Source organism: Hyposmocoma kahamanoa, unplaced genomic scaffold (assembly GCF_003589595.1).
Source record: "Hyposmocoma kahamanoa isolate Upper Pololo Valley unplaced genomic scaffold, ASM358959v1 210, whole genome shotgun sequence".
In the NCBI taxonomy this organism is placed as follows: domain Eukaryota; kingdom Metazoa; phylum Arthropoda; class Insecta; order Lepidoptera; family Cosmopterigidae; genus Hyposmocoma; species Hyposmocoma kahamanoa.
This window is the reverse complement of record NW_020653731.1, coordinates 4,865,468-4,881,521: the sequence shown is the minus strand read 5'-3', so window position 1 is coordinate 4,881,521 and position 16,054 is coordinate 4,865,468. Positions and strand designations below refer to the sequence as shown.

The following is a 16,054-nucleotide window of genomic DNA, read 5'->3' as shown; positions in this document are numbered from 1 at the left end:
TGATCTCAGATTGAAAGCATCGTGTTCGCGATTGATGCACATTGATAACAAAACTATTGTTTCTGTATCTAAATTGCGTACATATGTTTTTTATAAATAAAATCAATATCGATCAATAATTCACACTAATATCGACTCCTACATAATCTATCGTAAGTCACAAAAATAGATGCATTTTTTCATAAAGCATTTTATTTGTATGTAGGTTTTTTAATATCAAGTGACTTGACGAACAAGTCGTGCGCTTGATGGTAAGTAACACGCCTGTCCATAACAGTTGCATTGCCACTCAGAGCTTTAAGCAGTCAGTCGTGACCATGGGACTTGTAAAGGGCCCGAAACGTTTGTGTGAAAAAACAAATATGCGTGATTTAGACCCGAAGAACGGTTTTATCGAAAAAAATACTGCTGAATTTCGGTATCAGAGATCACTATTTCACTAAATATATTTCTGATTGGTAAACATGGAAATTATGCGACCATACTACACGTTTGTGCACTACGTCCGATTCGTTGATACGAACTGATGTTCCGAATCCGAGAAACGACGGTCCAAAATGTCACAGGGATTATTTTACCTCTAGGTGTGAACGATATTTGTATTTTCTCGGACTCGAATTGGACTTTGTGCACGAGCAACATCCGAAGTGGGTCTGAGTTTTCTAGATTTATATAGTCTTAAATTCGGAACGAATACGAAAATATTCGTAAACGCGCTAAATCTATGGCTTCCGTTTTTAGTAGGCATCTGTAAACTGTCCTATGTAAAATACCGTTTTATTATTTAATTATACAGTACGACATAAATTTTAACATTGTGTTAAGTAATAACACAACACAATATAGTCTACAAACGTCCATCATAAATAAAATTGTTGTAGCGGGTTTCATACGTTATAGGAAATTGAAGTTTAATACAATGTATTTGGACTCCGTGTAATTAGACATATTCGAGCTTATAACGCTGGAAAAGTTAGACTTCTGATTTAAAAACCAAACTTGACATCTATCATATCGCGTTCTTAGTATCTCTCATATCATTTATTGAACTGGCTAACTTCGTATGGCGAAGAACTGCCCAGTAACGTAGATATTCTCTGTTCGGCTCAGTGTTGCCAATTTGACAGGTGTAGAAATAGTACTTTTAACGGGCAACACTGAACCGGAAAGATAAAATATCAATGTCATCTGTTTTGTTTTAGCCGACTAGATCTGCGCTATTTTGCATGATTTCAAATAACTAATTTCTTCTATCGAAGTTGCCTAATGGTATGACCTACCGCCCTTCAAGCAGAGGCTGTGGAGTCGAATCCGGACTCGAACCAAATTTAATTTTAAATTTACCAAGAGCTTTTCAGTGACGGAAAACGTGATGAAACCTGCACGTCGAAGAAGTCCCCAACCCACATTGGGCCAGCGTGGCGAATTTTGGCCTAAACCCTCGCCTGAGAGGGATGATCAATTTCTTCTATTGACAACACGAACATCGATGCCTAATAATGACACTAGCGCCACAATTTCGTAGTCCAGCAGTCAAGCAATATTATACCAAAGCGGCGAAGGAAAGTTGTGATCGTCAACCAATAGTATTCCGTTACTTTGGTATCTCGTTATTTAAACACACTTTACTCCATTATAGTATCCCTTAATATTAAGTTTATTGAATATCACGATGTTCTAGTATCATGATATTCAATTATTTTTTTGGAATTGCTCGTCTAGTTTGTTATAATTATTAATACAAAGATCGAACACTTAGAAAAATTTCTTCAATATTGGATCGATCTTAACATTATAATTATTAAAACTACATCTCTATAATATACTCCCGGACACGTAATTCGAGCCACCTCGTATTTTTGTCGTAAAGGGCTAGAATACAAAAATAGTGTTATGATCGAAGAAAAAGTTTTCCCCGGTTTTGAAAATCTAAATTCCCAACAAGGAGTTGATGGAAAAGACGTTTAGTATACTAATTTCCAAATTGCATAATAGTTTTTGATCATTCAAACATTGTTATAGCTTAGGACACTTAATACTGAAAATGCGTGGTGGCTCGAATTATGTGTCCGGAAGTGTATTATATTATTATAGTCAGCCGCTGTAAAACCTGTAAAGGTACCTGGCTGAGTGAAGAAAAACTTTAATAAATTTGTCACAGATGGCGCTACGGCAATAGTCGTTTAAAAACCAAAAAGAATTGAAAAACTTCGTAAGGTCTACAGATTCGAACCCAGCCTGTTGGATTTCTGTATTAAATAATTAATATCTCTTATTCACTTATCCCTAGAATTTTCTTTTCCTATCACGCATTTTATTGTAAATTATACATAATTGTATATAGGATACATATATTTTACTACGCTTGTAAAGTACATAATATTACGTACATATTTGTTGAGATGGACCGAGAGAGATATAGACAAGGACGGCAGATCCCATTATCAGATCGGGAAAAATACTGCCACTGGGGAGACTTGGTGAGATAGAGACCTGTGTTATTTTTTGTGTATTTATTAAAAATTCACGTTAAAGTTTCAAATATCAATATATATAAATATAGTTCCATAGCACAGTTATTTATACTTGTTGATATAAAAGCGTGTTTTTAGTATGCAAGTTGTTTGCATATTAATAGTGAAATCAAGTTCTCAATTTCTGACGCGTGTGGTGAAAGTAAAACGATTTGTGCCTTTAACACGAGATTACAGCGACAGTTCTCGCTGGCGACAATTCGCACTTTTAGAATGAAAGTGACCTCATTAAAAAAAATTAACAAAATTATACTGTATAACAACTTTAAAAATTATTGTTCATAAATATTTATTAATCTGGAATCAATTCCATTCGAGCTTTAATTGCGATTGCGGGAGCGATTGGCCCAGTATAAGGGTCTATTTCATGTTTGAAATTCCACTCCCGCGTCGGTATGTAAACGTCGCAATTAGTGTTGAATTTGCAGCGAAGACGGCACGTCTCCGCCGTTGGCGAAAGTGGGATTTTGAGCCCTATTCATTCTGAATATTATCACAATTTTTTGCAAATGCGTAACTTACTTTGTTATTCAGAAGACTATAATTAAAACTGCATAATCTTATGATAAGGTCATAAGACCTTATTTAGGTGGTGAAAATGAACAGACTTACTTCTTTTTAGGTTAAATAACAATAAAAAAGTTCAGTAAAAAAGTGACCATATACAGACTAGTTTTTGTAAATTATATTTAAATTGTTAAAACAACTGTTAAGGTTATGAAATAGAATGTTTTTCTTTTTTTATTAACAAGGCCTTTAGTTCTTCAAGAGTAATAAATAATGTGAAAATATCACTACTTCAAATTTTATTTTACGTATCCCTAAAAGTTTGTGGTGGGTCACTTTTATTCTAAAGGTGTGTAATTGGCGTTCGGGACATTAGGCTCTAACTTGTCATTTACTAAGTTTCAAATATCACATGCAAGTTCTTGGATAAAGTGCGATCCTTTTAGGACTAATTAATGAAATAGTTCCTTTGTATGTCTAGTGTTCGTTTCACTTTACATAGATCTCTAAAAGTGATACAATAATTTGGCAATGTTCAATGTATTCTTAATAAAAAAGAATAACAATTCTAATTATAATGTTTTATTACTTGATAATTTATTTATTGTAATTTAAGACCTTGTTTATGTATATCGAGGTTCAACGTAAGTTGGTCAAATAAAACAACTATGTTCAAAATTGTGTCTTATTTATTTTTGTTTTAATCAAATTGGAAATAATAGGTCTGTGACATTTCTTATAACGTTACATCTAACGTCTATTGCGTGGCCCACCAAGATGAGGCAAGCCCAAATGGCAATCTTAACTCTTTATTATTTTAATGAATATGTGTTAAAACCATTGACTTACAATTATATGGACGTCGGGTCCGCGCTAAAAAGTGTCCGCACTTGTAAGGCGCTAAAATCGTATACAGAGCGCGACACTCCGCTTTAGTCTTCATTTGTTCTACGGACAGCGCGATACTGCGATGACATAACAATTTAAATTTCGAATAGGTTGACTTGGGACATTTTTTTCGTGGTTTTTGTATTAGACCCGTCGTCCATTTATTTGTAAGTCAATGGTTAAAACACATTTTTTTACTCGGCATCCATTTTCGACTAACCGGTCAAGCTCGTGTAAGTATGAATAACAATACAAAATAAGGGTGATTATATAGCAAAACAGTTGTTTCATCAAACCAATAGAATCATTTCTTAGTGAAAATAGCAATCCTATTTTTTGTTCAAACACATCTTTCATTTCCGATGTTGATGTCGAGCCTAAGGTAAAGAGGGCTGTGCTTCATTGACCCCGCAAAAATAAAATGTCGCTATTTGAAAAGTAAAATTTTGGGAAACTGACAAAATAAATACAAAAATTAATTTTTAATTAAAAATTTATTAAATTAGAAGTTTACTTAATGGTTTGGCCCAAAAGTCAGTACGGTTTATGCCACTGAACAAAAAGCCATCTATAACTATGTAGTCAGATTGGGATGTGAGGCCTCATCCACCATATTCGACATAGCCCCTTCAAAATTTCACTTGTCTTTACAATTTTTTTGAATGGACTCTACTTCGATAACGAAGACGTGATCAAAAACAGTTACAGCTGCATTTATATATGTTTATGACAGGAATGTATATGACAGAAGTTTTAAATTACCCGAAAAATATCAAAATATTGTGAACTAACATGGCCAATATTGATTAAGTTTGATATTTAATTGTTCCAACTCGGTACAGTTTTCCATATTAAATTAAATTTTATTAAATTTGGCACCAGCCAAAAGCAATGTTTTTTTGTCATTTTCCTAGACATACCTTTCCGAATTTCATATTATATAGGATGTCTTGTATAGTTATTTTGACATAATATATTTGCGACTCTGGACAAATAAAGGCGCACTGTTGTTTGCTGAAACAGCTCTTGTCGTTCCACCTTGTTAGGAACGGGCTACGGTTTCAGAGAGCTAAAGTCTTCAAGTTACTATTGGACCCTGAAATTGACTTGATTACGGCGAGATACCTGGCAAACGATACGCAAACCTGGGAAACGTTTGTTAGTTATAATTATTAAACAAACTAATATTGAAATAGCAAATGAAGGCCATACAGGCGGAAGACTGGTGAAGAAATATTTTGGTAGAAAATGGATATTCGAGTAATTTCCTATATTCGGTACCATCAGACAAAATAGATGTAAAGGTAAATTTGTTACCTTTGCATCTATTCGGCCTTAGGCCTTGTACAGCATAAGAGCCGTTACCGTTAGTTGGCCCAAGATTACTTTTGATGCGTAAAATTTGTATCAAAAATATTATTTTTTTGCTTTAGTCGCCACAATGAAGGCTGATCGTCACACTTTATTTCCATACAAAATTAAATCAATATTTTCGCCTACTGGGGCTGCTTTTTATGTATATTATTACCTCAGCAATAAAAAACTTTTTTTCGATTATCCCGTTTACTAAAATTTACGCATAAAATCATTGACCTACAGACTATAAAGTAAAATATTGAGATATCTATAATCATTACAAAATCAATAAAAATAGATTAAATCTTTGCTTATTTGCGACAATGAAAACAGTGGAATAAAATGGCGTTGTGGTCTATAAACAGCTTAATGAATGAAAATTAACATATTATAATTGAAGAAATGTTATTTGCACCGATGAATATTATCTCTTGGAACGACTTATCCTTTCTTTCACAATAGGGTAATAAAACCATTAACACTTCTTCGAGACGTAATTCCACTTACTTTTGAGGTCGGTTTTTTTTAGTACTCTGTGCTGAGATTATGAATTATTTATTCATCAAGTCGTTTTTTTTAATCTACTAGGCACTTCGTCAAATACCGACTGCCGACTCTTTTGTTGCTAATACAACAAAGTTAGTTCCGTATAAAGATTACCAATATTAGAATTAAGTGTCAACGCGCAAAAGTATTTAAACTAATTGTTTGCACTATACAGATGGCAAGTGCGTTACTTGTACTCTACAGATCAAGTGATACGACGAATCGGTGCAAATAATATTGCGCCTATTATACCTATGTAAATGTATTGCCCCCCGGTGTGTTTAAAACTGCCCAAATCAATGTTTGCTTATAATTTGGCAGCACTACCCTGCACAAGGCCTTAATAATTTCATTTTTATAACATATAACTTACATTATCTCAAAATATCAATTCATTCTGAGCGCATATAAAAATACTTTAAACATTGAGATGAAACTTTTACCGACTTCGCTATTAGGAACTTTTTGAAGCCCAAACGGGTGTGGTGTAATTATTATGTATTATTATATTATACCCTTTCCTCACACTCCTATAAGTTTCCATTGCTGACGTCAGTGGCTCGGTTGTATGTAGTTAAACTTCTATATCCTGAGCAGGCGTTACCGGTTCAGGTAACTTATTTTCAATAGTAACAGATTTGGTACAGTCCTCGGTTTTGTAAATACCGACCAATCTATTTGATACTTCGAACATATTGTAACGGAGTGATATTATTATGAATTGGGCGTTTTTCGTTCGTTCCTGGGGACAAAATAATACTTTTAGCATAATATAAACAGGAGTTGCGCAAATAGTGAATTAAATAAGAGAGGGAAAGCCTGGATGAGAAGCCACAAAAAATCTTATGACATTTTGGTGAGTAGAGTGTTTCACTTAGGAGTAAAACAATACTACACTCAAGATTATACTTTACAATCCCTCGCCAAGAATCTTTTCGGCTTGGCATTTTTTAAAGCGATTTTGTCGTGAATTCAGTCTAGAAATCATTACATTGCATTTACAGCGTATCTTATAAACTACTTCGCCAAAAAACCCCAGTTCTTTGCAGGGCTTGCGCGGTAGATTTAACAAATAGATGCACATTCAAGATTTTTATTATAATTGGTAAGAGATACTGAAGCATACAATATAACAATTTTCTTAACATCTCCCGGGAATGTTCGTGTTTTGGCTGTCTGCTGAACGGATTCAGTTGCCGTTTGCAATCAGTGCCGACCAGACGCAAGCATTCAACTCTGAAGTCTTTAAAAGATAGAGTTGCAGGGCAAATAGCATAAATTGAAAATTCAATATTAACAACCGGAAAATGACTTAAGACATTTTTAGTTATATAAAAGAAGAACACTTAATTTTGTTTAAATAGAACACTTAATTTTATATAAATTTAGTAAATGTAATCATACAAAGGGAAAAGTTTCACAGCTCTATATAGTTCTCATGGTAATCAACACAAAATAACAATAAAGTACCTGTCCGAAGTGAAATATTATGGATAATAAATGTAATAACTACTAGACATGGAAATATTGTCGGTGTTTCAAAAGTGTTTACGGGGAAAACCAAAATTCAATTTGAAAACAGACTAAATATTTTAAAAGAGTCGTTAAAACCTAAAACATACTCCCTTAAAAAAATTCAAAATGTCGCTTACACCCTTTATAGAAAATAACGACGTTATGTGTTCGGGTGCATTCGGAATCCGAAGATTGCCGAGAGCCACCTCACCAGCACTGGAGGCAAATAAAGTAAGATCCTGTTATGAAACCTGCATGTCGAAACAAGTTTACAACTCTTGAAAAACAGGTTAAGTTACACATTTTCAAAACTCGTCGTTTTAAGAAGCGATTATTTCCAACATCACCAGAAATGGACAATTCTAATAGTGGTAATAACAAAGTTACGGATGAAGGAAGGCTTGCCTAGAAAACGTATTCCCTCTCGTGTTAAAGTCCTAAATTTTATAAAGAATGTGATTAAATCTTTACGAACCTTGATATAATTAGCGACAATTGAAACATTTTTAAAGTCCAATGCCGCGTCGATTTCATCCATCACATACAACGGCGTAGGTTTGTAGTAATGTAACGCGAACACCAGAGCCAGTGATGACAACGTCTTCTCGCCACCGGATAGATTTGATATGTTCTTCCACGATTTGTTTGGAGGACGAACACTGAAAGTAAATAGATTTTACATAAGGTTACACATCGAGGTTTAAGTTTTCGAAATTGTTACGCATATTTGTTTTTTCTTACAAACTTACTTTTCAGGCTCTTTACAGGTGTCACGGCTGACTGAGATGGTAAAGTTATCAACAAGTTATGTGTAACATACATTTGCAACCATTCTATTTTTACTATAGTCACAGAAGTTATTAATTTAAATACCTTATTTTTAATTTACATTCAATTTAGCAGACATAAAGGCTGCAGTAGTAATTATTATGTAAAGAACCTTATTATTATTATATTTTTATATTAATAATAATAAAGAACCTTAGTTCTAAATAGTAATTTTACATCCACAGCTTTGAGTAACTCATTAAAACACTAGAACACTATTATATCCCCAATCCAACTTCAAGTTCTTCCACAATTCTCTTACGGTTAGCGCAGCTCGTACGTGGAATAAACTACCTGCTATTATATTCGTGACAGTCCATCGGTCGCATCTTTCAAACACAAATTAAAAGAGCTCTTCCTGTCGAACGCATTTGTTAGTTAATCGGTAACACGTATATAAACTAGTAATTTGTTATTATAATATATATTCTGCTTATGTATGTATTTACGTATATAAAGTTGATGTATATTAACATCATTTATATATTTATAGTCAAATTTAAATTTAAATTTTATTGTAGAATAATTAGTTCCGCAGACTTCACTTTTACAATAAATAATAATTTCTTTGTGCAATAAAGAATTATATATAAAATTAATCTCAACGACAAATAAATAATGTTAAATAAAAAATAAACAGCTATGGGACTTACGTCCACTTGCAGTATTTTTTTTTTATATCAAGTGACGGGACGAGCAAGTCGTGTGCCTGGTGGTAAGCTACATGCCTGTCCATAACAGTTGCAGTGCCACACAGAGCTTCATATTGCAAAGATCTGAAAGGCACTGCCGCTGCGACCGTCACCCTGAGAATAAGTTGACAAGTCCCATGTGCCTGTAATTTGGCGACTGAAATGGGTAAGGTGGCAGTACTTCCTTGGACTATTGCCATTAAAATAAAGTATGTCTTAAATCAATGCTTGCAATGCAAAAGACAATCTTAGGACATTGTGTTAAGAATGTCTTGTCAATTTAAGCATTGGTTTAAGACTGCTGGGCACGGGTCTGGGGCCATAGTCCGCCACTCTGGCCCCGGGCATGTTGGGAACTTCACAGGTTTTCCGAGGGTTGTGAACCTTCTTCGACTTGCAGGTTTGATCATGATGTTTTCCTTCACCGAAAAGGTCATGTTAAATTTCAAATTAAATTTCGCACATAAATTCCGAGAAAGTCACACCCGTATTTATGAACAAAGTTAAGTCCCACTTAAGCATAAAAAAGTCTCAAGTGCGACTTAAGTCAATAATTGGTATTTATGAACGATTTTTATGACTCAGCTCAATCTTAACTCGGTCTCAAGATCGAGTTAAGTCGCACTTTCATGTTCCAGATTTTCCAAAGAAACAGTTGTAAACAGCATTTTCCCGCTTGTGCAAGTTCTGCCATAATAACTAATTAACATATCTTAAAATCGAATATAAAAAATCAATATTAATTTATGAAACTTAAATACTTCTAACAAATAAGGTCAAAACAGTTTGATGAATTTTTTATTCTTCCCGCTGAAGACAAGGCAAAGGTTGTTACTGCCACAAACAAAAGCGCACAGACTACAAAACAATTTTCAAAAATTCTCGCTTTTAATTTTTGGAAAAACAAGTACTGTCATTGGCTAATGGCTCCAAAGTAAAACTTGAGCCTGACCTTGGATAAGAGCGAGCGAAAAAATGTTCATAAATGTCAAACAACACCAAGTTGCATTTAAGCAAAATTTCACTCAAGTCGATCTTAGTGAAGAATTTTGTTAAGTGCTTTTGTTTGTTTCATAAATACGGGTGTCAGAGATGCGACCCCGGATTCGAACCCACGCCCCCTACTTAAGAGGTGGTAGGTCAAACCATTAGGCCACAACGGCTTCTTTGTTCAACAGTCATTAGTCAAGTACATAGCCATTATAATTTAATGCTACAAAAATAAATTATCTTATTCTCAAACTGGGGAAATTTGTAAGGAATATAGAACAACAGCAATGTGTTAGCTAACCTGAAAATGATTCCTTCTGTGAATGGGTCCAACGAGTCTACAAGTTCTAACTCTGCGTCGCCACCTAACGTAATCATTTGGTACATTTCCTTTAACTTTGTAGTTATTGTGTTAAAACCTGAAAATTAATTGTTTTTATTATAAGCATAGTTCATTGTCAAATTAACAGTATCACACCAATCTTTGTTTGTCAGTTCAAAGTTTTACTTATTTATTTATTTATCTAATAGGAAAACCAACAGCTTATAATCTCAGTACAGAGTACTAAAAAACTGACCTCAAAAGTCATTCATCCCCTACTTTGCCACCCTTAGAGGTGGCACATTTTTTTTCAAATTTAAATGGAACCACAGCCGAGGTACCCTCTTTCCAACAAAAAAATAATCGCGTAACATACATACAAAACAAAACACAGTCGAATGAGAACCTCGTCCTTTTTTTTAAGTCAGTTAAAAACGAAATTTAATAATAATAATAGCAACTGAGAACCAATCCTCACAAATAGATTACATTCCTTTTAGAATAGAATATTATTTATTTCTCATGTACATACATACAATAAAAATGTTAAATGTTACATCTAAATTTTACAAAAGTCCAGCATTGTACCCACAAGCGGCGTGGAAATATAATAAAACTAATCCATTAAAATGGCAAAATTCCTATCAAATAGTGTTTTCCGTATCGTTGCATAATGAGAGTTCTTAAGGCCGAGTCACAGATTACTTAATTGGCCGAGTGCCGAGTGGCCTAAGTAATAGGTACAAGATTTTAATTTCCAATTATGTAATGATTGCATAAAATACTTTTCCTATGAGTAAATAAAATAATGAAACACAACCAATATTGAGTGTATATTTTGGTAACAATCCAAGACAACAAAAAATTAGTAGCAGTAGAGCTCCTTGTGAAAGAGTTCGTCCAGGGTAGTCCTGCCACCTTACCTATTTCTGCCGCCAAGCAGTAATGTCAGCATTACTGTGTTCCGGTTTTGAATGGTAAGGGTGCTGGTAAAATTACAGGCACATGGGACTTGTCAACTTATGTCTCAGGGTGACAGGCGCAGTGGTAGTGCCCCTCAGATATTTGCGATTTAAAGCTCTGAGTGGCTCTGTAACTGTTACGGACAGGCATGTAGCTTACCATCAGATGCACGACTTGTTCGTCCTGTCACTTGATGTTATAAAAAAAAAGAAAAAAAAACTCAAGCGAAAGTCAAACAAACGCCACAAAACAAAAAACCAGAGATAGAGAAGTGGTCTAGTATATATTAACCGATCATTTTTTTAATAAAGGTTTATGACCCAGTTACAAGACCTTTAATCTAATTTAACCAATCAGGAGGCAGTAAAAAATACTTCTTTTCTTGAAATTCATTATAGTTCTGTGTACAGAACTGGTGGTACTCGCTACTGAAATTTTTCAGTTCAGTAGCGAGTACCATGGGCAATAGAATTTTGATTCAGAAATGTGAATGAAAGTTTATGAAATTAAAATTGCATGTTAGCAGCCGTAGCTTGGCGTTATATCGAATGCGATATGTGATAAAACTTATCAACACGCACTAAGCGCGACTATTTATCAATTTTTGCATTTCACACTGTCATATACGAACCTATATTAATATTTATCGCAGTTGATTAAGAGTAACGTATGTTTTTTATTTCGAATACTGAATCGGTGAATACCGCACTAGAGTAGTTCGTTCCTTTGTTTATTTGATAATGAACTATTGTTAGTAGCATGTATAGCTACAAGTATTTTCGACGATTAATCATCGCCGCGAAATTTATAATCGTTTTAATGGCATCGTTGTGAAACGACGGACTTGTTTAAGCTGATGGCTTCATAGCCCTGAATAAATAAATAATAAAACCGAAGGAAATCTTTCAAAATTTGCAAAAATCACACAGTCTTTGTGAAAATCTTGGCCTATGTTATAATTGCATTTCACACTACGAACTCGTCAATGTCAATTGTCTAAGACCTCGTTCTTCTTATCCTCTCGGCATTTTCGCCGAAACACCTACTAGACAATTTTACATAGCATTATTTACGTATTTCAAATTATTCCTACGTATAGGAACTGTATTAAAAATGTTCTCCTAACCTTCCTCCATAATTAAAACATAACAACCTGTTTCTTTTTATTATTTCCGTTTATCTCGTTTGCAGCGCTCAATATCTACCTTAAAATTACCGCGCGGAACTGTCAAAATCTTTTACAATGAACTGTGACCTTGCGGCCATGTCCGGCACTGCAATATACTGTCGCAGCCATTGATCGTGGCGCGTTCGGTGCGACAAAAATGTGTTCGCTATTGTAATAAAGTTTCTAAATGGCGGTTTTATCACCCAAATTTGACAGCTAAATTTGGATATAATAATTTTGTCGCGGTAGCATGTTACGAGGGCTAATTTGTCGCGCACAAACAATACTCTTCGAAATTTTAAGTTATTATTACTACTGTACATGTATATTGTGTATTTATTGTGATTTTGAGATACAAATAGTATTTTGGCTATCGTAGGAAGCAAACAGATTTATTTCTAGCTTACCGCACAAGAAGTCAGTAGTTCGTTTCTTCTTCAATTGATCATAGAGCGTCCTCATATCATTTCTCCTGGTCGTTATTTCATCTAATTCGGCTGCTCGTCGCAAATACAACTCTTCTTTAGCTTTGTATTCCTATAATTAGGTTATAATCGGTTACGCGACAAAGTGAAAAATACTGAAAAATGTGATTTTAAAGGACAAAGTGAGAAAAATAGAGAAAGGTATGTTGTCGTTGTTTGAGCTCAAAGAAATATAAGTAAAACTGTCGTTTAAACAATCAACCAGCTGTTAAGTAATCATGGACGGATAAATAGATTAGAATCAAAACTATTTTTTCACAAAATAGCCCACCACCCTCCCGCGCCCCGCGCATTTGCCGGTTGACGTGCCTTAAATTTGAATCAATTAATGGGTTAAAAACTTTCAAAGAACTTATAGCTAACTAAACCACGTGTAAACGTTAGATTACTTAAAATTAAGTTAAAACTTCTTTAATTACTTAGAAGTATAGAATAGAAAAATATTTATTCATGGCTTACAACACATCAAAAAAACACCAGTAAATTTAAAAATAATGTTCCGTCTTGAACTCTGTACTATGAAAAACTTCCGCCATCAGAGCTGTTTTTGTTTCTCTACTTCATCACTTAATACGTGTAAACCAGGCATAAAGGCTAAGTTTATTTACATCTCACCTGAATAGTCCTGTAATTAGGTTTCTGTTCACCAAAACGAGCTCTGTGCGCAGCCGCTATGTTCCTAATTTCATCCAGAGTGAATTCTTCCAGTTCATCGTTTGTCAACGTTCGCAGGGGCTCGTGTATAACGTAACCAGGCAAATTATCGTAACCTGGCTCTTCCAAATGTAAAGCAAGTAACTGTAGGCAAAATAAATCAATTAAAAATCACTTTATATACCTTTTCTACTAATTTGTAATTGTAACTTTTGTATAAAAAAAACATCAAAAGTTTGTGGAATCACATCTATTTGGCAAGGTTTATTGAAATCGAATTATTTAAAGAAAAAAGGCTCGATGTTTTTATTTGGGGCATAATGTGGGCACTATTTACGTGTAAGTGTGATGAATAAGAACTTCCGTGCCGTTTTTGAAAAATTCTCAAAATTTCGACATTAAATTGTCACTATTACAAGAATCGGTCGAAATTTTCTAGTCATCATATTTTTGAGAAAATGTTTAGAAATTCAAAAATAGTGTCTTAATACCTCCTACTAGATGCACGCTAAGCTGAGCACATTACACCAGGTATGGTGCGCCATAAGTATTTTTATTAATTCGCACAGTTGGTGTAACAAGGCCATTCTACAAAATGATAACTATTCACGAGAAAAGTTTCAAGTTTGTACGAACGAAATTAGTCGATAACTTTTTTATTCTTAAAGATTAAAACTTATTAAATTGCAATCTTGTTTTATCGAACTCGGTAAACTTTTACCTAGTTTGTTGGATACTCGTACATGAAACTTATGACTTACAAGCTTAAATCTTAATCTGAATGCGAATCGGAATCATGTCGGTACGGTGTCTCCCACACCTAACCTGTCCAGTCAATGCGCCTCGGGTGCTCTCGGCCAATCAGAGCTTGTGTTATCTTGCGAGATTTAGTCTCGCTTGCTCTGACAAAAATTATAGTCATAAAATTTCTTCATATAAGCATAATTTATTTCATGTAGTCTGTATTATGTGTATGACTTCCATGTGATATAATCATTTTTGACATATGATAACATTTGGCTTTATTACCAAGGGCATGAATTAACACTTATTTCCACGTTAAAAGGAGACAACCCGAGGGAAATTTAATATCGAATGTATAAGACTCTTTGGCTACCATAAACTACCAACGGAGGAGACCTGTGTGAAAGAGTAGGTCGTATATTACTACTTACCTCATTTTCCCACGAAGGTTTACTGGCTTGAGCATCATTTAAATTCTTTTCCTTAGAGTTGTAAACGTTTTGTGCGTCGACGCGTTCGCTTTTTATCTGGTCCTCCTTGTCTTGCAGTCTGGCTATTTCCGCCCTTAAATCTGTGAACTCGTCTGCACCTTCGTTTATTCCTTCTTCGAGCTTCAAAAAATATTTTTAATTTAATTCAATATATATCAGACCATTGAAATTTTCAAGTTTTTATTGAATGTCATAATGTTTTACTACCATGATATTCAATTACATTTTGTGAAATTGGTCCACTAGTTTGTTATAATTATTAATAACAAAGATCGACCACTTAGAAAAAATTCCTTCGATCCGGCCGAAATCGAACCGATGTCTTCTAGCAAACCGTGTCAAACGCTTTGCCAACTAAGCCACGGAACGTTCCAGCGGACCTCACGAATTTTTCTATGTGCTTGTTATATATGTATATATCAGACCAATAAAACCGCGTAAGGTTGGTGTCAATATTTTCACTGTTTAGTGTTGCCGTTTAATCCTCTAGACCCAGCAAATTACAATGAAAAAAGCGCAAAACGCACAATAAAATGTATATAATTTACATGCTTCAGGTCCAAGCTTTTCTAGACAGTCTATGTTCGTCATTGACTTTATAGAATATACAGTGTTATTTGTAAAACACTAACGACCTTGCAGGACTATATATTACTAACTTAACAACAAGTTTTGTTCCATGACTTTTAGTAATTCATCTGATTTTACTTTCATACAAAAATAAAAACATCTAAATAGATCGCTCGAAACGGTGTTAACTCTGTGAAAACGCATGACGGGGATAGGAGCCCTTGGGGAACGCTTGCACGTTTGAATTGGCTGCCTTACTACACATCGGACAAAAATTTTAAACTTAATTTTTGGTCAATTTATTGTTTTGTCAAACGTCGTGGACCAAAAGTTATTATTTATGATGTTAGTTATCTAGTCTTGCAAAGTTGTTAGAATTTTAAAAATAACCCTTTATAGCGCTAAATTTAAATACTATATTTTCATTATAATGTACACTGGGCGTTTATGTGATCATAGGAATAATATTGTCTGGGTATGAATCACGTCGCACATTACGTACATTTTTGATTTTGGGGTTTTACAAGGTTAAAGCTAAAGTTTGAAGTTGTTAACCTGAAAAATGACAAAATCACAAAAATGCTTTCCGCTGTATTTTTTCAAAATGCTGTTTTTGATATTACAGTCTATTGGTTTGACACGGTATATGTAGGCAAATTACACTTGAGTACTAGTCGTTTGGAAGGCGGTTTCCTCGCCAAGAAGAGTGTATAACATAATCTTCGCGTCTCTTGCTCTTTGAAATGAAATAAAATGAAACAATTTTATTTCAGACAGTAGGTACAGTTACATGTCCTTATG

General features: G+C 34.3%; 1 protein-coding gene across 1 annotated transcript in view; it reads right to left on the bottom strand.

Annotated features, from left to right (window-relative positions):
- Window positions 1–4,036: 4,036 nt before the first annotated feature.
- LOC113227346 (structural maintenance of chromosomes protein 4) overlaps window positions 4,037–16,054 on the bottom strand; it is a 38,145-nt gene continuing 26,127 nt past the window's right edge. The window contains exons 19-24 of the mRNA XM_026460238.1: window positions 14,624–14,803; window positions 13,410–13,592; window positions 12,717–12,846; window positions 10,158–10,275; window positions 7,822–8,005; window positions 4,037–6,573 (exon numbers count right to left, since the gene is read on the bottom strand). Of these exons, the coding sequence (XP_026316023.1) occupies window positions 6,406–6,573; window positions 7,822–8,005; window positions 10,158–10,275; window positions 12,717–12,846; window positions 13,410–13,592; window positions 14,624–14,803 (963 nt within the window). The 3' untranslated portion in view covers window positions 4,037–6,405. The remainder of the gene's footprint in view (window positions 6,574–7,821; window positions 8,006–10,157; window positions 10,276–12,716; window positions 12,847–13,409; window positions 13,593–14,623; window positions 14,804–16,054) is intronic.